The 22,186-nt window shown below is 38.8% G+C and overlaps 1 protein-coding gene across 1 annotated transcript; it reads left to right on the forward strand.

The window, feature by feature from the left end:
• Positions 1–9,724: 9,724 nt before the first annotated feature.
• Positions 9,725–21,734, forward strand: spsb1 (splA/ryanodine receptor domain and SOCS box containing 1). Its single transcript, XM_038305986.1, has 3 exons — positions 9,725–9,924; positions 16,656–17,530; positions 20,359–21,734. Exons 2-3 carry the CDS (start codon positions 16,837–16,839, stop codon positions 20,484–20,486), a joined length of 822 nt encoding a protein of 273 aa, XP_038161914.1. The 5' UTR covers positions 9,725–9,924; positions 16,656–16,836; the 3' UTR covers positions 20,487–21,734.
• The last annotated feature ends 452 nt before the right edge of the window (positions 21,735–22,186 follow it).

The raw sequence follows: 22,186 nt of genomic DNA on the forward strand, positions 1-22,186 counted from the left end.
TCCATGTAAGTACAGATGATACCTTAAGAGGTAAATGCTGCAACCAAGGTCCTTGAATCTCAAGGAATTGGTTCTGGAAAGGCCTTGAAAGCGCTTTGATTTGATGTTACCTGAGGTGTAGGAACCCTGAAATAATAACAAAAAGGTTTTTATTTTCTAAATAAAAGGGGGATGGAATTCATCAGAAACACGGCCTGATTCTGTTGCATGGCTTTACATTACATGTTTAGTATGTAATGGCAACAAACGGATGGGCTACTGAGTACTAAAAAGGCTTGTCAGGAGAAGCTTTAATGATCTGGAGTACAATTAAACAAATAAAAGGGGTATAATTGTGTTTAACTTGAAGAATCCGTAAGTGTAATTAGTTTTATTGCACTATTTAAACCATTCATGTTTGATTTGTTTATTGAGAACAGCTGCTGCTTTGTGGATTTTGACAATATGACTAATTTTTAGTACATCTGCATAGCAAACCATTGTAACAACCATTTTTTATGATGAAACACTTGTCTTTTTGTTAAGTTCTGCAATATAAATCCCTGCCACACTTTTGATATCATTGGTGATGTGCCACCTCTTCATCTGCACTTTTGTATCTATGCTATTTCATATGAGCATAAAAAATATGAATTATTTTGCTAGTTGTTATGCATTCAGGAAACCCTTATAAAACAAGGTTTGTCTTGGACTGAATGATGCGATTCTGACTTTGCACAGGAAGATTGGTATTTCTTTGCACCGGTGCTGTTTGGTGGGCGAGTTCAAAAGAGACTTGCAATATTAAATCCAATCTCTGCACTGTCAGAGGAAGGACAGTATCCTCATAAACAGATTACAAATGTTTTTATATTATTATTATTATTCAATGTAGAGTTCTGATTTCATTCAGCATTTTTAACAGTGATTTAAACAAAAACCCTTTATTAAAGACAAACATGAGAGATCTGATGTTTGGAGAATTATCTTTAGCTCTTTCAGTGTTAGATGGATAGTAGTGAAGGAGTGGTGATGGCTGAACATCTGATAGCTGGCAGCTCCATTATCCAGCCTGCCTTTAAAGCAGCACCAAAGCAAAACCTAACACACAGTGAGAACCAGTCATAACACATCCCTGCTGATGTGGAATGAGCCATCACAGAGCTTCAGATATATTTTTCAAGCAACCATTATTTTTTGGAGATGGATACAGGCTAAAATACAACCATGCAAGTTTTCCCCTTAATACTGTGTTCATTTGAGATTAAATGAGATAAGTCTCTGCTGCACTCCATCAGTCGATAATGGAAAGAAAGAAAGCAACCTTAACAGAAATCCTGGAGCCTGTTTTTTACTCTGATTTGTGTACTGCAAAGCTGCCGAGCCACTTATTTTAATCTTAATTTACTGCTGCATTGTGATCAGGTCTCTTCCTGGAGGAGTGCCGCAGATCCTCGACAGCAGCCCTTGTCATTTGTAGAAGTGCGCTGACTCCTGGCCTACATTCACTGCTGCCATATGTTACAGTCAAAAACTGGGCAGAGCACACAGGGACAAAGCAAGGTAAGGCTTCTCCAGAGTGGCTCCTCAATGCCTGTTCTCTAAAGGTATTCAGCTGCTGCAGAATCTTTAATGTGCTGTTGGTGGAGGGGGGAAAGGGGGGGTGTCCTCGGTTTATGCTCTCCTCTTTACAAAAACCACAGAACCTCTCAAAAGGCTGCATGTTTAATTTGATTTGCAGCTGTACTTTGGGAGATTTGATTTATTCAGAGGAGAAGTGGCAGGAAAGGGGAAAAAAACAAACTCTTACCTTTTATTGAAGCTTTTCACCCAATGTTATTTTCTATGTTGATGATGTGGGGAAATTGTACCAGTACGGCGCTTTTAAAAAGCAGTTTTCAGATTATGGAAGATTTTTGAAGGGTTTACAAAATTTTATTTTTTTCTTTGAATGATGATTTCATTTATTCAGGGGAAGCCCATTAGAATCGGTGTAAAACTAGCACATCATTTCAGTTAGAGAACTCTAAACATGTTGATGATGATCTGATGGTGGTGTGATGAATGGCTACAGTGCTTCTACAGAGTTTGGATAACATGCTTTGATTTGTCCCTGGCAGAAATCCCACAGGATTAATGTCTTGCTATCAGTTTGTAAGTCTATCAATAAAAATAAAATAAAAGCTAAACAAAATTTACATTTTGGAGTGGTCTAAACAAAAATCTTGAGTCAAATTTTACTGAGGTGCTCTGGCTTGATATTCCATGGGCTGTTCATATATGTAGTATAAATGAATTAACACAGTTCTCCATAGAAGAATTGAGCAAAATTTCTCAAAAATTATGTAAAATACTAATTTCTGCCGACACCAAAGGGGCCGCAATGCTTTGGCGACAATTGTTTTTTTCACAATTTTAGTGGGATAATAGTTTTTCTCTCAATAGATCAAATCATTAAGTTTCTGAAGTTAATATCGTATAATGGTCGGATTTTTTTTACATATTTTTTTTTTTTTACAACACATGAGGAGAAAAATTAAAAACTGTATTTTTTTTTATTTACGTTTGAAATAGTAACCGCTACAATAATAGGTTACAAAAAAAAGGTGTGTAGCTGAAACTAAAATACCGGTAGCTGGAATTGCATATTCATGCTGCTCAACCTAAAGTACTTCACACAAGTATTGGAAACTTACACTACTAACACCCACAGAGATGCTCTAGGGTGTATTTCTGGCCCGAGAACACTGTACATATATCTACATTTAAATAAGCGTCTTATCATTTGTTCTGTTTTGACTGAGGAGGCTGTTCAATATTCAGTACTTGCTATTTTCTCTAAGGGAAACATGTATTATCACTAGAGTTCTGAAGAAAAGTCAAGTGATGCAATAACACATGGAGTGCTATTTAACAAAGCACTTCAAAAGCAGGCTATTCATTGTATAAAATAGCAAAGGGAGTGGAGACACTGCAGCAGGTTACATATGAAGAACATCTTACCCATCAGAATTAGAGATGCGTCTGGATTTAGACACAGGAAACTGAAAGTTTTCAGATTCATTGTTCTGTTCATGGATAACCAATGGGTCTGAATCTCAAGGAAATGTTTCAGTCAGTGAATGCACCATATGGAAGTGCTAACTGTCACTTTAACAGCAAAAACTCCCATCTGTGTGGATGTGGGCAGCTGCACACCCTGGGTTTTGAAGATTTTAAAAGCCTCTGCAACCAACACTGGTCTGTAAAAGAAAGGGAATGTAAAGGAACTCAACCGAATTAACCAGGCAGGATCTTTTTTGAGGGCTGCTAAAACATGTCCGATTTCCCTCCATCTTTTAAAGTGATAAATCAAAATATTGGTTTATCATGAGATTTAGTAGCTATTGTTGAACATTTGTGAATGACAGGAAATCTATGATAACTTTAACATTGTGTATTAAATAGTTTTTGAGAATCACTAAAGGAGTAATCAGTGCACTCAATAACTTCTTAAAATCTGCAAATTAACATACATCCATGATGTATATAATATGTATTCCTGCCCCATACTGTAAACGTCATCCTTTGGATCTGAGCGTACTCAAGTCAACAGAGTAATGCAGCTGGACTAATCAACCAGCAGATATCTGAAAGGTGTTAAATATCTTTGCTTGTATAAACAGGACAAATATGGATAGACTCCTTTGCACATGCCCCATTGAAGTGCCTCATCCACCTGGGACCGCTCCTGGTTGGATGAGGTGTGCTGCTCCACTGCTGATTGCCTCTCCGTGTTTCAGCAGCAATGCACCATTCAAGTATGCGGGCAACTTGACAAATGAGCAGCGATCTGAGCAGTGGGGGGATGCTTATACTGCACCATATCCTGTCCCGTCCACATCCCCCTGCCCTGCAGTGGTTCACCTCCCTTAACGGATGCGCTTTTTACTCTAAACCAGCAAAACGCACCAATGAAAGTCACATAGGAAGAATATGTTCTGTGCACACTCCTGCTAACACACGTAAATAGAGTGAGTGAACATGAACCTGCATATTGTTTTCTTTTTGCAAAATATTGCTTTGGTTGCACATTCCAGTCGGATGATTGTGTAGAAGTAAATTGATATAAAAGTCATGAAAAACATATTTATTGTTAGGTCTTTTTACATTATAAACATCAGTCAGCGTTTGCTTCTAATGTTTTAATGTAAAAACATTGTCTCTCTTGCTAGTGTACACAGCCTTACAAAAAAACGTGCTACTTTTTTTTGCCTTTATTCTTAAAGGTATTCTGCAAAATCCAACTAAAAAACCAAATCCGATAAGAGTAAATTATTGAAATAAAATTAAATTCAGTTTTCAATTCAATTCAGTTTATTTATATAGCGCCAATTCACAACACACGTAGTCTCAAGGCACTTTACAGTTCAACCAGATCATACAGTTAAGTTAAAATAAAATATTTCCATAAGTATGCACATGTTTAAAATAATAGTTTGATGAAACACATTTTTAAGGGATTTCATCTTCCAATCAATGATGAAGATGAAATAACGTCCAGCTGCTCCACCAGGATTTACCTGCTGTTAGTCTTTTCCTATCCTTTAACTAAAACTTTGGTTTATAGATGTTAAAAAAAACACAACAAAAGCTTAAAAAAAAAATAACATTCTGTAACAGTTTGTCTTTTTACTGCCTAAAATCAATGACTGCATTTACATGTGGTATTATTGGAGTATTATTACCTCCCCTAATAATCAGATACATTTTCATAAGCTGAGAATTTTACATGATTTTCTACATAAGGCCGGCCACCTGCTTTTCAAAGCTCCATGACAGTCGGCCATCTTAAAAGTACAGATGCCGGCGGGGGATAAAATAGTAACGCACAGAATAACAGCGTGTTTCCTCTTGCTGGCAGTTATGGGTGAATAAGAGAAGGCGGTGAAGATCATTTGGTGACGCTATCCCGACAACTGAAAGTCTGCACTACTGCACCACAATGCAGTAGTGCATTTCAAAAGGGACACTGAAGCAACCATGCTTCTCTTTGACAGCTAAGTAAACAGCTTAATTAGCCTTCAGCTAACTTATTCCATTCTGATTAATTAGATAGTGATCCTAAAAAAAAAAACATATTACCATCTTTTTGACAAAGAACTTTGGGTTTACATTGTCGCAATACATGCTTAAGGCAATGATGCGCTAGGGTGTTCATTTGAGTGAAATACCCCCATTACGCCAATAGATGGCAGTAATCCATACACCTTATCCCTTTAATGTGGGTGAGTGTTGGCCTAGTGGTCAGAGCAGTGTGCTTGTGCTCTGAGAAGGTTGCAAGTACCCAGTTCGATCCCCACAGCCTGCAATCTGGGTCCCTGAGAAAGACCCTTAACCCCACACTGCTCCCCGGGTGCCACACAATGGCAGCCCACTGCTCCCCAAGGGGATGGATTAAACGCAGAGAGTGGATTTCTCCATTCTGGGACAATAACGGGATTTACATTATTAATACATTATTTAAAATTATCCCATTGTTCCAAAATGTCTACTGTTGTATTCAACACTTTAGAGTATTAAAAGGAATTAATTTATTTTAGTAAATCCATTTAGTAGATGAAACACATCATATAGGTTCATTACACACGGACTGATGTTTTCTAGTCTTAATTTTTGATGATTATGATCATTTTTGTTTGCAACTAATAAATCCATGATATATAAGTTGGGATGTGACATCAGACCTATAAAAGCATATTTTTAGAATAACTTTAAATCACTTTTTAAAATGTTATGAAATGTTGATGTTATTTAAAAGGTACTTTTAATCTGAGAAATGAATGTGTCCTGTACATAAGTGGGTAAAACCAGGTGTTTGCATTTATACTGTATAAGGAGAATTATGTTTCCCCCAATGTCTGATACCAAAACTATTTGCACCCTTTCTTTTTATTAATTTTTTTACTTGTATTTTTTTTAACCTGCATTTCCATTTTGTTTGGTACGGTATTGTTTGCTACAATGCATGATTTTGGTTTAACTTTCTGCTTGTTCTTCCCCTAGCTTCTCATCATAACTGTAATTGTGGTCCTTTCCTCCAAACAGGACTGGTTGAATTGAATCAGGTATACATGCTGCCCTCCTCATAAACACAATTTTCAGTTCAGTCCGCAAATTCCCTGTAGGACTGAGTTCAGGCCTTAAGCCACTTTCCCAGCTCTATGTTTTGAGTCATTGTCCAAAAAGAAGATTCATATATTTGTCTCATAAGCTTCAACTTCTTGCTGATGCTTTGAAAAGCTGCCTTATTTAAAATACTGTTGTTTTTTCAGGAGTATGTCATTCATTTCATGATCTACACTAGTTCCTACTGCAGCAAAAAAAAAAAAAAGAATCCCACAACATGATACAGCCACTCCTGTACTTCATAGCTGGTGTGGTGTTTCCTGGCTTCCAAGCTCTCATGTTTTCCTGCAAGAGCTCCACTCTTCTATTCCAGTTCCATCAAATACATCAATTTGCAAAAATAGAGTTTATTGAAACTCATAATTCCCCTTTTTACTGAATGTTGCCTCTCTATTACTCAATCTCTAAGTGGCTTTCCAGCCTTAGTCAGTAACAGACTGAGAACTGTCGATTGTTGTGCTCTTTCACCACCTTCATCCCAATACTTTTATTTTAGGATTGATTCACACTCAAAACTAATTCCTCTCTGGGACGCAAAACCCTTTTCTTTGAAAGAAACGATGGCGGAGTATTCCAGCGATGTTTCTATGTATGTTATAGTTTGAACAAATAAATCGGCAGGAAACGAAATAGGAAATTATCACAAAGATGAATGTAACTTGTTGAGGTTTATAGTTCACTTCCGGACATATTTACTGATCTATTTAGATTTTTCCATAATGTGAAACAAGCAGGGTGTGGGTTTAAGGTTTTGACTTTAAATACAGATTTGCATCCAGTTAACTCAAATGCTGTGAAATAACCTTAAAAACCAGAAAATCACTATCTAGCCTTTCCTGTTGGTTTAAAGAGACAGGCATCTTGTCTTTTGAATTTTCTGAATCAGAAACACTGTATTTACAGTCACCCTAAACAAATAAATAAAACAGGACTTTGAAATGTATGTGGCGACTGGTACCAAAAAAGAAAACTAAGTAAACAGAAAGGACATTAAGAAATTGATTTTAAAAATCATTTTTTTGTTAATTTTGTAATCCTGAATGACCAAAACCAGAAAAGTCAGCCAGAAAAAGACATATTTATCTATACATATTATCTCTTTTTTTTTAGTTGATCTAAATATGGGGTTTCAGCTCAAGCTACAATGAAGTCCATCATCAACAAATTAGAAAACTATGGACATTTGTTGTTTTTTCCCCTCAAAATTAATAAGTTAAATTGGTCTTGGTGGGTAACAGGAAAGCTGCAGTAACACTGAAAGAGCTGCAGCTTCTTCCATCCTGTGTTGGTTGTGTGTAACAGTGACATCAGGCTGATGTATGCTTCAAATCTCTGCACCAGGATGTAGAGATGCAAGATGAAGTATTTTCTTTCAAAGAAAACATTCAGTCCAGGTTAGAACCTCCTAAAACCTTCTGTAAGATTATCTTAAGGAAAAAAAAGTCTCAAATAACTGCTATTTTAACAGCCGTTTACACTGTTTTTAGCCTCAACACTTAGTCAACAATGGTGATTTTATTGTATCATGGCATTCCTTAATACTGAGACATGAAGCATTACTGCTATTTCTATTTATCCCCAAATTTATGTTGCGTCTGTTTTATTATGGAGTTTTTTTCTCATTTACTCAGTTTTGTTTTTATGTTTTACATGTTTAGTCTTTCAAAAGCTCATATATAAATCGGAAATAATCATGTTTAAGTAAAAAAAAAACTTTCAGCATTCTATAAATATCGCGTGCTATGAATGATTATTATAACATCACTTATATAATGTAAATATGACATAATATAGAATAAATGTACCTAATGAGCTTCTTAAGCATTACATGTTACAATGCTACTGTACAAAGGAAAAGAAAATTATTTTACTATTCATTTCAATTGTGCTAAGAAAAGGCCATGTTGCTGTGTAAGGATTTCTCCTTTGCAGAGCTGAACTGTGGAGGTCTTATATTGCAAGCGATACTCTGAAACATAAGATGTCTTCTGACCTATAGCATCAATCTATTAGAGTACTCAACCTTCACTGGAATAAAGTGTTGAGAATAAATTAAAGATGAAAAAAAAGCTTCCCGAGAAGAATGATTTGTCTGTAATTTCTGCATTAGTTTGGATGCTGAAAAAAGGAACATTAGGTTCTTAGTAACTAAAGTAGTTCACCGGCTTATTCGCTACATTGGCTCCAGCTGCATCCACCCAACGGTCTTCCTCAGAAACTGCAACTGGGAGCAAGAGAGCAGCAGTGTCTGACGCAGCATGCGATCATTCACCTTGACTTCGAGCACTGCTCGAACTTGCCTCCGTTGCAGCTGTCAGTGCATACCTCCACTCACCCCCACCATGCCATGCCTCCATCCCCTGTGGAAGCAGTACACTCTGCCAGCCGTGGAGTGGGACATATTATCGATCCTGCTGAAGTGATGGTTTCTGAAAGGGATCCAGTAAGCATGTCTGCTTGCCCCTCCTCCACTGTAGAACGGCCCTGAGATATCACTGAGCTCAGCACATTGCACCATCTCTGCTTGGGAAGATGGGATTTTTACAGAGAGATGAGCTGAGTGGAAGGTAATTTAAGTCGCTGAGCTATGTTCTTCACATAAAATGTAAAATGGACTAAGCTACCTTCAGAAACCTCACACATTGCACGAATAAGGTCATGTATAAAGGTCAATTTTATTACACTTGATGTCATAGAGAATTTTACATGACACGTGTTAAAATGAGCATGAAGATGCAGGGAAAAGTCGGATAATGAAATTAACTCATCAATTAAGCTTTCAGTCTGATCAATACGAGTCTATGTTCAGCTCTGTCGGCTGTAATACATACTTTGAATTTCTCCAGACTATGTGACCCTCAGTCAGGATGAAGTGTGTACTTCAGCCGCTAGATGGCGACATAGTGCTTTTTAAAAGTAGAAAATTACCTGCTGCATTTAATTTGACCCAGAATACCCTAGGTGTAAGGTAATCGTTTGCATCACATCTCTTAGCCTTAAATGCATTTAGTGCTCTCTCTCAGTTGGAAAAGGGTTACCATATACAAAGAGACGTCCAAATCGAAGCATACAGTCACACAAAGGAAAAGCACTTGAATTTTTTTTAACTATTACATATAATAATGGAAAAAAAAACAGGAAACTAAATATGCTGGTGAAGATTATCAGTCACCCAGGTCATAGTAATTCCAAAAAAAGTTAAAAAACAAACAAATGGACTTCCTGGATGGGAAGCTAAACATTTCACGATACCAAGTATCACATGCACTTAAAATATGTGCAATTATATTAAAAACAATAATGTTTTGTAGTTTTTTAACTGATTAAAATTTAATTTGAAAATAGAAACAAACTTTAAAATGAGTCAATCAACCCATTCATGTATTTGACTTTGCTTAAACCTTCTAGGCTCATGAATAATAAAGGGTATTCCTCTAAGTGATAAATAATCATATGAAAGCGGGGGTTACTGATTAATTCCACTCACAATATGGCGGCGAATTTGACGCCATGATACGGAAGCCTGCGAAGGAGCCGTTTCAGCTCCCGTACTGCAAATCGTCACGGGGAGGTCCTAATCGGCTGGTGCAGCTGGGAGCATTTTACCACGTGATTCGAGCGATGTCACAGCAGTCATCACCATTTCACCTTTTTCACGTCAGGGGCTCAAATGGCAGAAGGTAAAAGAGCGAGAAAAACTACCATGAAATAGACGCAGACCGAACCGTGACCCGGCGGTTCTCCTCCACGCTTCACCGCCTGACAACTTTAAACCAGGTCGGTTCTCTATGTGTTCACGTAAGCTACTGACGAAGCCTCTGTTTTGCTGTTTGTGTTCCTCTCTTCGCACCCTAACTACATATTTTATTTCTGAAAATACTCTTAATGCTGTTAAGTGCTTTCCATATATTTTTTTGTTTAGAAGTATATAAATTAATCATCCGGCGTTTGTCTCTGTAGCCATTCGATTGTATTGGCCACGTTCTGTAGCCGTGTTTGCTAATCACAAGAGGTTTTTTCGCAATCTTTTTTAATTATATTTTATTTTTGCAAACTCTCAGTTCGATTCGGTTTTATGGAAACGCTGAAATGAGCGAGGTCTCGAAAGAGAGGTCGTCCATGTTCGGTTTTTTTAAGTCAAAGCTAATCGACCGTTAGCTTGACCAGCTAGTGCTTGTTTGGTGGTTTGCCTGCTTTAACAAGCGCTAGCATGGTAGAAGGCCTACGAATGAGCTTTTACTTGTCTGTTCGTACAAAACAAGCCCAGAGTACCTTAACTAATGTTTAAGAATACAATGTTTTGGTTTCTTTAACAGGTACAGCTGAATGCTATTAGTTAGCTTCCGCTACCTTGTTTTTAGAGGCTAACGTCTAGGCTTGTTCGAACATGAAATAACATGATGTAAATAAAAGCTTAACTAAGCAGAGAAAAACCGTACACACCAAAATCTAAATGTTACTATGTATAAAAAAAAAAACACATAAAATGTCCAGGTAGACTTAAGTAGCAGTTATAATAAGCGTTATCTTAAGCACTGACTTGACCTGGACCTGTTCTGCGAAAAATAATAAAGGCCGCATAGAAATAAAAGGTAACTTTTTCTTCTTTTTTATGGAGGTTGAAGAGATTAGACAATCTCAAATAAGCAAAACAGGCTCCCTCATGGGGTTGAATCTGCATTTCACTTATCAGTGAAATCAATCTTGTCTTTGATGTAAGCTGTACTGAAGGATTGATATAAACATACCCTAATGTAGAATATAGGCTATACAAATGTAGTCTGTATCTGCCACAGTAGGTTGAACTGGAAAATGAAAGTATCTATTCCATAGCGGATGGGGAGGATGAGAGGTACATTCTCAAAATCAGATGCATACAACTTTCTTTATCCTTATGTAGACAAAACATTACTTGAAAGCTGAATAGCATGCAGGGGCTTTGATCGCCAACTGATAAAAGAATGATGACTGGTAAACTTGTGCTGGTGAACAATCTGCCTGAATTAAGCCTTACATGCAAACAAGTGTTTTTCTTTTTTTTGGTGGGGGGGTTCAGCAAATTCAATAAGCCCTCCTGCATTGTAATAGACTCTGAACCAAAGCAGGGGCCCAGGAACCCCTCTCGACACAAGCCTTGCTTTTAGCCTGCAAATTAAACAAGCCAACCTTTACTTTTGTTATTCATAATGAATCACAATTCTAAAAGAAGGAAGAGCTTTTATTTGCTCTGGTTAGTTTTTAGGAAGGGAAATAATGGTGACCATCCTGACTCAAAGGTTTTGCAAATTAACATGTTTCAATCTCTGAGTGCTGGACAGCCAGTGAAAAGAAGATACTTTACATTCAAATGAAGCCCACCCGTTGCTGGCTTTTTCTTCTCTCCTGTTTTCCAATTACTAAGGAGACATGACCCATTTAAATGGTTGTTTACTTGCATTAGAAGAAGAGGCGGTGCTCAATGAACTCTTGTCTACAATTTAATTAGAGTGGCCTTCCCTGCAGCATCAGTTTCGACATTACAAAATACTCTGTACAGTCAGACAGAATGACCACAGGGCAGCAGAAGCACCTGCATGGAAATCCCTCCAGAATACTCTTTTACAAATACAATGGGTGTTTTGTTCAATAACTACACAGATTTCATTGTTGAGTTAAAACAAATATATAATCCAGACATCTTTGTGATTTAGGCATGCTATGTTTTGATAGAGCTGAAGAAAACTTTGCAAAATCAGTTATTTGCAGGGGTTTGGCAATCTGTTTGGGAAGAGGTGTGGGTTTTTTAGTTTTATTTTTTATGAACCCATATGACCACCTCTTATTTCACTTTCATTTTTATCAGAATACTGTCGGTTCCCTCTGCTGGAAGAAATGCATCCTAAGATTTGTTGCACAGTTTACCAGGATTTACCTTTTTGGTTGTTGAAATCTCTGGATCTTCAAAGTGTCACTTCTAGTATTTTTTTAAATCAAACACATTTTTGACATATTATCATTTTAACCTTTATGTCTTGTAGGCATGAACAATTTCCCGAAAGATCTCAATTCTGGTTATTTTCAACTAATTTTGCGAGTTTATTTAGATTTTCTTATGCACAAACCACAAGCATGTAGATGTACCAGTTTTTTCATGACCTTTAAAGCTTGCTTGTCTAGAGTCCATCGCAGAGGAGCTTTCAGCTGGGCATACACTGTGTGATATCTTCCATCGTTGCACGCAGCTACTGCTCACACTGTATGCCGAAACCATTCGGTTTCTTCATACGGTGTGAGTTCAAAGCTTACGATGTATGTTCTCACGCTGTGTGGCCCGACCCTCTGATGCCATCTACCTGCTCACACTGTATGTCTGAAAACTATGTCGTTTGTATGTGTTAAACATGGAGGACAGCATAGGCGGATGTTTACAGCAGAGGGACAATAAAATTTTGGAAGTTATAAGTATTTGGGTGGATGCAACAATGCAAAAGAAATTGGATGGGTCCTACTGTAACAGGACAGTTTACTGTGATGCTGCACCCACACATTTCTACTCTGAGATACCATCACTCCTCTAAGGCCCCGTCCACACGAAGTCAAAACGAACACGAAACGCTGATATTTTCCAAAACGTTTGCCGTAAAGACGGAGACGTAAAATAAATGTGAGCGTCCACACGAATGCATGAAAAACGCTGCAAAATGTATGCCAGGCCTGTAAGTGGCGCTGTGGTGCCAAAGCAAAAATAAGCGACGTAATGTTGGGCATGTGCACTAATATTTATACATGGTTGCCCTGCGGGTCCATTTTCGTGGTTAAGTCAAATTCAGGTGCTGAACTATGTCGTCGATATTGCTCTGTTCTTCCTGGAGATATTCCAGAAGAAGAAGATTCTGTTGTAAGCCCGACAGCAGGGTGAGTAGCATTAGCAGCAACGGCGCCATTGTTGTTGTGATACTGGTCGCGCATGCGTGTTTAGAGGCGACGCTATGACGCATGCTTGTAAAAAAAAATATGCGGTTAGAACGTAAAGATGGAAACGCGAAAACGGCGTTTCGAAATCCTCCCACTCTGAAGGCTGAATAAAAAAAAGATCGTTTACAGACCCCCGAAACGCCGGCTTCGTGTGGATGAGAGGCTGGTTTGGTGAAAAATTTGTGCGTTTAGGCCAGGGTTCGTCTTCGTGTGGACGGGGCCTAAAAGCTGTAATTAATAGTTCAGCTCTCTGTCTCCTCTTCTGCATCGTCTGCTGTATCGTCTGGCTACCTCCACTGCTTAACAGTTTTAAAATCCACCCATAGACTGACTTCTGCCACATCTCACTTTTCTTCTGCACACGCAGGTAACCTCGGGGACACAATTTGAGATCGTCATGTGGGGAAAAAAATCGGTGTTTTTCCCCCTCAAAGGCAATGTGACTAAATGGGTACCTCTGCGATTTGAAAATGCTATTGCTATTCTACCAGCTTTTAAACACAATACTGTTACCTTGCAAATTCCTAAATTATCAAAAGAAAGGGGAAATCATTAGGATATTTTCTCTTATGTCCTGTGTATGATTACATGAAGAATCAAAGTAACATTTCAATAGGCTACAAATTAAGAAACAGTTTGAACAGGATTTCACATCTGTCTATAAATCCTGACTCATCAATTATCCATCAAATATTGTAATGCCTCCTCCAATGTGTAAACTTTGGGGTTTACCTTCTGGATAAAACTACTTTAAAAGAAATTCAGTCGTCCATAGGAGCTCGTTATTCACAATATTTAGCTATTTAGCTTTAGTCTCTTGCTTTTTTTGTGTGCGTGTGTAAAGGTTGTTTTTACGTCAGCAGGAAGACTATTGTTTAAAGTTTAAACGGCTACATCTATTTGGTTCGTAATTCAGTCTATTATAGTCAATCTCAGTCCAACAGACGTTTAGCTGTTTGGTAACAGAAACTTGTTGATCTTGTTCCTCAGGCTTGGCTCCATGGTGTGTTGAGCTGATAAAAGGAGAAACAATGCCAAACAGCACAAGTTATTGGAAGAAACTGAAAAGTTGTGCGTTATTAATCCTTCATGAGGATGATTCACCTTCCACAGATGTTTGTTAACCCTGTGCTGTAGCACGCACACATTTTCTGGGTTTGAGACAAAAATTTCTTGGATTACAGTTATCCCAATGTGTTTCCCTCTTTCTAAGAATCACATGAGAACAAAGTTCCTTTCTAGGAGACTTGCAGCCCTGCAGATCCTCTGTTGTTTCCCACATTCAGTTGATATGTGTAAGGTTTCCTATTCATACTGGGACTACTCTTAATACCTCTTTGTTTGTGCTTCCAACCACCCTGAGTTGTACTGATGGGGGCGGGTCGCCAGTGATTTCAAAAGTAATAACTTCAACTGGTAAATTATTGTATGTTTTGGGTTAATGTTTATAGAATCACAATAATAAACTTGCATTACATAGCTTACGCTCGCATATCCTCTTGCTAATTTCTCTCCATTAGATAATGGTTTATATCTTCCTTCCATCTCCTGTATTTATCCCTTATGTTCTCCCATAACTCTCTGTGGAGCTGACTTGCCATTAATGATCCTGGTACCCAGGAATGGAAACTGATTCAGTGTTATGATGACCCTAATAGTTGGGCTACTAATGGAAAAGAATACAGTTGGGCTGTTTCTGTAGGACAAATGAGGGCTCATTGGCAACCCTTTATTAATTCACACACCCACTGCTCCATTAATGTAACTAGATATTCAGCATGGAGTATTAGTTTTCGTTTTATTTAGGTGACTTAAGGTGATGCGATTGTCACCGAAAATATAAAAACAAACTAGAGAGGTTTCATATCACAAGCAGTTATCATCTGATCTATGACATTTAGATTTTTTCTAAATATTTTATTCACAGCATTTTGGATCATATGCTGAATAGACTTTGATTTATCAACAGTAGGGATGTTTTTATGTTAATGCTAAGCTATTCAGATTATAACTCTAAAACCTTGAGTCCAGTCTCTCTATGTGTGGGTGGTCTTCTGATGTCTCAGGATGAACTGCCTTCATACTGTTAAGCTACTGTAGATTAAACCTGGTGTCACCAACCTTTTAAAACAAAAATTATACTCTATATCAGCCTGAGTATTTAAAAAATAGAACAAGGGCATAACACAGGATGTGCACTGTGCAACTATAGGCTAATTAAAATTCTCATAATTACAAAAAATACGATTCAAGATAAAGAAACAGAGCTCTAGAATAGAAATGAGCAACTTTAATTTGAGCAGTGTCAACGAAAAACTGATTTGGTTATCACATTAAATCTGTGGTGTTTTTTGCATTTCTGAACCTGGAGCCCTGACTAACTTTAACACCACAGATGCTGCATCCAACGGCTGTTAAACCCTTCATGAAGTGGCTCCACACCAACTGTTCCCCCCTGCCTGTGAAATTAATGTATATACATTTAGTTTATTTTGCTAATTAGATTGCAATTCAACAGAAACATAAAAAAGGGGGCTGCATGAAGCTTAAAGTGATAACAGACTGGCTAATTGGAGACCTCTCCACAAAAACACCTCAGCACAAAAGTTGTAATATTTATAAGCAACTGAAGGTTTCATCCTCCATTGAACACAAGGAGCAATTCTGCAGCTTTTTAAACAACCAAACAGTATTACAAATAAATGCATACAAGTTAGAGCCTCTTAAAAGTTGGTTTAATGAAAACCTTAACTTCTGAATTTATGAGCCCCAGAACAGCCTGCATGTCAGGAGGTGTAGTGGGACACGATATAATGATCTTATTTTCCTTCTCAAATTATGTTTATTTCACAAAGAGCTAAACTGCTAATGTTTACCAAAACTAGAGAATATAAAACTCATCTCTTCTTAATGTGCCCTAACAGCATGTTTCTATGAGGACGCTTATGAGGTACTGAAATGTAGTTTTACAAAAAAAAATCATAGCTCTCTCCATCTTCATGCTTATGCTAGCAGCAGCTTAGTGAACCTGTGTTTACAGGAGGGGTGGTGCAGAGAGGGATAACTGAAGGGAGGGGCGGTAATGGAAGCTGATGATTCATGCTAACATCATATCAGGTCAATATCAGTATAGTCCATTTCTCAATGCAACATCTGTCGTATTTGGAAACAAAGTTGTATCTTGACACTCCTAAAGTATACCATGAGCTTTAGGTTTTCAAACATCAGTTTAAGTTCATCAACAAAATGAGCTAAAGTGTAAGATTTTTTTTTTTAAAGAACAATTCATAGGGAAATGCAAGCTCCTTTAAATGTCTATAACCAAAGGAGTAGTATGAGACTGTAGTTTGAATAATTAAGAATATAACATTACTAAACGTGAGGATTAAAAATTACTTTGAATGTTGTGTGCAATTACTTCTGAATAGTTTCTATCTTTAAATAAAAAAAAAAATAAAGCCTCATAATTCTGTTTGTTTACATCAGGTCTACAGAAGAATTCACTTACTGACTTTTTTTTTTTGTGTGTGTTTTTTTACCTCTCATTTGTCCAGCCTGGCCTCTGTCGCCTCAGCTTCTTGGTTTGCATCAGAAGTAGCACAACACAGCGGCTTATCAGGCTGAAGCAGCACAACAGAGAGGAGGGTCTGAGGCTGACTACTCCCCCCATTAATCTCTGAGGCGGGGGGAGGAGAAAGAGGTGGGCAACAAGGAGGCGCTATACCCACCTGGAGTATGGGGCAGAAAGTCCCAGGTGGCATTAAAACTATTGACATGCGGGACCCGGCTTTCAGTCCGCTAACATTGGAGCTACAGGCCTTGAGTCACACAAAGCCGTCTCGGCTAGACCTTCTGCTGGACATGCCGCCCGCCAGCCTTGATACCCAGATCCAGCATTCGTGGAACAACGATGACCGCTCCTTAAACGTTTTTGTAAAGGACGACAACAAGCTGGTGTTTCACAGGCACCCTGTGGCGCAGAGCACAGACGCCATCAGGGGACGTGTGGGCTACACCAGGGGTCTGCATGTCTGGGAGATCAACTGGGCCATGCGCCAGAGGGGCACGCACGCGGTGGTTGGTGTAGCGACGAGTGACGCGCCGCTACATTCGGTGAGCTACACAGCTTTGGTGGGGAGCAACTCTGAATCCTGGGGCTGGGACTTATGCAGAAGTAAGCTGTACCACGACGGCAAGAATCTCCCAGGAAAAACCTACCCAGCCTTCCTGGAGCCAGACGACACCTTCATAATACCAGACTCCCTCCTGGTGGTCCTGGACATGGATGAGGGGACACTGGGTTACATCGTGGATGGACATTACCTCGGAGTGGCGTTTAGAGGACTCAAAGGAAAGAAGCTGCATCCCATAGTGAGCGCCGTGTGGGGGCACTGTGAAATACGAATCCGGTACATAAACGGGCTGGATCGTAAGTATAAAACCATTTCAACATATCCTGTTGCCATGAGCGACTGTGTGTTTGTATAAGGGTTTTATAATCAGAAAATTTATTGATGCTGTAAAGGTCTGACAGTTCCTGCCTTGTTTTCACATCCAAACCGGTTTAAATAGAGAGCAGCAGAATTATTTTTGTAGCACCTGCATGATTTAACCCATTTAGGCCTAAAACGCCTGGAAAAAACACCTTAAAAACCTATGGCCGATTTTAAAAAATACCCCTAAAACCTGAAGTTTTTCTGTAAATTCAGCAACTGTGTCAACGCCTTAATTATTGATATCTCAGCTTCTGTAGCAGATAGAACTCAAAATATATTTTATCTTTGAAATTCTTCCAAAAAAAAAATGTGAAAAGCAGTAATCAAAAAAAAAAAAATTCAACCTTTTATTTTTTCCATATGTGATCATGTCTTCATTGAGAATGTGCAATATAAAACGTTTTCAAAATAAAGAACAAACATTACATAAATAACTATCTGATGATTACTTATTAACAGTATTATTATGCATAATAATGCATATGTCTGTGTTATAAATTGCATACAACCTACCTCCAGATGGCCACAAATCTGTCCCGGGACATATTTTGGGGGAACTGCGTCCTGAAGAGAGGTTTACATACACAGCCCAATAAATGTCTTCATCTCCGTCACAGTCACGGGTGACCACTTTGCCATCTTTGCTCTTGTTGGAGTTTGGTTTGTTTGGTCACTGTACCTATTCGTCTCGGTAACTAGATGCATCCAAAGTTCTTCATTAAAAATATGCTCAAATGCCTGCAGCGGTGTGGCGTCTGCAGGCAAATCAACTTTCACTCCAGGTGTGCGGTTGAAAACACTCCGTGCATTGCTGTGGTAGTTCGATTGGTTCAGCGCGTTCAAAGTCATCATTTCATCTATACCGTCATCAAAGCCGACACACTCCTCAAAATCACTGCCTTCCGACAACTCTTCTCTGTCAAACTCCTCCATGTTTGCTTGAAAAAAAATTCTTTCTTCTTGCTTGACTTATATGCTCTCCCGGCGTCAATGGTAGAATGACGCAACAGCACCCCCGGCTTGAATGGTAGAAATGCGGTAATGCTTTCCCGGCCTAAATGGGTTAATATTTAGAAATGATCTGCGATCAGTTTGATATTTTTAGTTGGATCATTTATCTGATCAGCGAGTCTTCCTCTTCACATTATAGGGACATGTGACCTTATGGAAGAGGAGTTTCCTCACTCAGACTGAGCTTTACTTTGTCATTCAGTCTTGGGGAACCTCCTGTTTGGATGTTTATCATTGCAAATGAACACAGCTCAATATCAGAGAGTTAAGAACTCCACGTAGAAGTGGATTACTCCCATTTCTGCCCAGCTTTTGGTGCAGAAACCTCAGACTGTGAACTCGCCATCTGTCCCAAGTGCTTTGTGCTCATTAGATTTTTATGTTCGACTCGGATCCCTTGACCTAGTTTTGAATCTGCAAGAAAACCACCACAGATAATCTCTTATTCACAAAAAGCCAGCTTCTTGTTTCAAGCAAACATTTCTATTTCTTTTGGCTTTTGAGCATAGCTGATCCCATGCTCTAAGATTGAGGATGTTTTCATGTATAGCTGGGGTTGTAGAAGTAAAGCTCCAACACAGACCTGAACTCTGATATAAACACACACCCTCTTAGCTGCAGCTAGATTATTTTTTTCCCCTCCTCATCAGGACAATTGTTTGAAAGGCTTTCATCTGACAGCTTGACTGATACATCCTACAGAAAGTTTGTAGCTGGAAAATCTACCTACTTCCTCGATAACTGTGACAACTGGTGCCAAACTCTGGCATGATTTGCCTGTGTGGGCGCCACCCCTGCAGGACCACACTCTGTGTGGAACATGTGTATAAGCGGTTCTTCCTACTTTGGGTTTGCCTGTTTTAAGTCAATGATTTCACCTTTTTTTTTTTAAAGCTGTTGGAATTGTTAAATGCGGATTAAAGATTTACCCTCTAAAAGCATCTAAAGCCGCTGTCACACTTTGACGATTTTGCCAGCGTATACCTGACGTCCCAGAATCTCCTAAAACAGTGGCATACGCTGAGCTTTCTATGTATTTTTATTTTGGCAGTATACAGAGTATTCATGAGTCCAGAGTGTATGCCCGACAGCCTAACTTATCCATAACGCACAACAGCGTAATGCCCACGAAAAGTCAGTGTCCTGAGGAGGGCAGCAATGCACCCGAAGGCGCCCAGCCTGCATAAAAAGATTTATTTGATTGTGGTATTAACCTAGCTGCTGTTTACCGCCCACCCAAAAAAAGGAATAAATAAATAGAAAAAGAGGGTTTGCAGTCGGCGCAGATTCAGCATCATGTCTGCTAGGAAGTTTATTTGTCATGGGCGTGAAAGGATCCATCAAAGTCGACTTCGCTCATCCTATGATGAGGATGAAGTCTGAAGGAGAGCTTCCTCCTGTGAACCCCTTTTTATACCAAACCGCTGCCAATAAGCCATTAAACAATAGCTTTAAGTTAGAAACATGTTCAGCGGTCGTCTGGAACACCTCAAATACGCTGATATGCATTGGAGATAAGTTCTTGATAAGTTACGCATAAGTTGTGCACAAGTTACTCATAGTTTTTGGATAAGCTAGATGCCACGACTTATGAGTAACTTACTGTACATCAGTTGGTCTGTCATACTTTGAATTATAAAATCTAAATATGCGGGAGACCTGCAGTCTTCTGCTCAGGTAGAGTTATTAAAAAGTGTCTCTTCAGTCTGATCCCATTCCTCACCCTCCTCCCTCTTCTGTTTCCCTCTAGCTGAACCTCTCTCGCTGATGGACTTGTGTAGACGTTCGGTGAGGGTGGCGTTAGGAAGAGACCGGCTGAACGAAATCCACAGACTCCCCCTGCCAGCCTCTCTCAAGAACTACCTGCTGTACCAATGACGAGGCTGACCTACACAACACACTCGGCACTCCCTTGCTTCACTCTCTGGGAACGTCCTTGGGTTTAACTCGTTTGGCAGCATTACTGAAGCCTCCAGGACTGATTGAGCCACCTGCGTGAATCAGCAAGTACACTTCTGTCAGTGGCAAGACTCCTCTTGAGTTTCTTATCCTGTTTTTATGACTGTTTTTTTTTTCCAATTGTTATCTTTAATCTTGTAAAATCAGGAATCATTGAGTACTATGCACACCCTGATCCAAATGATGCCCTGACAGTCACCATGTCGGTGAACCACTTCCAAGTCTGTAGGTTAATGTGGCGTCTGCTCTGACCTCCAACCTTTTTTTTTTCCCACCCAGTTATGCATTCCTGTCTCATAGCCTTGGGAATCTATATGAAATTGTGCTAATAATGAGGCGATGGATCACCGGGCCAGGAGCAGCAGTGCACTACTGTTCTCAGACCACAAGATGGCAGCACACTTGCAAAAGTTTCAAATTGAGCATTATAAAATTCTGGGTTTTAGAAATGGTTTTTAGATACATGTTCACTCTGACTAAAAGATGACAGTTTTATAGAGAGCTCCTGGTGCACTGTGAATCAGTTTAAAAGCAGCACAGACCCCTCACTGCGCTCAGGTTTCTCTGTAACATGGACTCATCCGCTCAGCTGCAGCTGCGCGGGAATATCTGCATAATACAGAAAACTGTCACTGTGATCATTTGTAGCATGCACCTGCAGGAAACTTCTCAAACTTTTAATAATTTGTTGCTTTTTTTTAAGTGTAATTTCTGACCAAGTGCTGTTGAGGCCCAAGAGCATTTTTTAATCTCCCATAATCTCCATGTTTGAGCACTGGTTTGCACATATTAAAACAAAGAATGCAGGAAAAAAAAACATGTAAATGTTGACTGACTCTTGAGTCCTACTGGCAGATAACTGAGAACTATTGTTTTGTTTGTGTTTATGAACTGTATAGTTGGGTCAGGGGTCTTTGGAAGCTGGCTTTGTAGGTGCCTGACTTGATAAACTTTGGGTTTTTAAAGCACCGTGTGACAGAAAGCGACAATCTACAATGTGTTGCACAAATGTAATGAAAGTAGGTCAGATCCCCAACAATTTGTCAAATGCCATATCATAAAGCAGTCTGTTTTTAAATGTGTATAATTGGTACACTTGCTTGCTTCCACTTGATTTGTATTACTTGGTGTAAATTTGTTTATCTATTAAAGATTATTTCACATTAACTGTATTGTTCATTGCCTGCTCAAGTTATACTTTTATATAAAATAGATGTTAGAATTTAAGTTATGGTAATCTGCCTTTTGTGATTGCATCATTTTAAAAGGATTAAAAACGATCTAGGAGATGACATTAAGTTAAAAGAATCGACACTGAAAATACAAACATTAGTTTTAAGCATGATTTCTAATTTGCTTGGCATTTTGGCTCAGTTTTTGATTTCCTTTACTTGTTTAATAGATTTTGTTTCCTGAAGTGTTTGAACAGAAACGTCAAAAGAACGGCTCATACATTTCTCGTGGATTTCCCATCAGTCAGGTATTCCTCTTGTTGACGTTGTTCATTGTCAGGCTCAACCCAGACCAGGTGTTCTCACTTGTTCTGCCTCATTAGCTGTGCGTCAACGTCATGCTGAACTGGCATGGTTTAGCTTTGTTTACTTCTCTACACTTCTGAA

This window comes from Cyprinodon tularosa, unplaced genomic scaffold (assembly GCF_016077235.1).
Source record: "Cyprinodon tularosa strain WSP-4 unplaced genomic scaffold, ASM1607723v1 ctg57, whole genome shotgun sequence".
Taxonomy (NCBI): domain Eukaryota; kingdom Metazoa; phylum Chordata; class Actinopteri; order Cyprinodontiformes; family Cyprinodontidae; genus Cyprinodon; species Cyprinodon tularosa.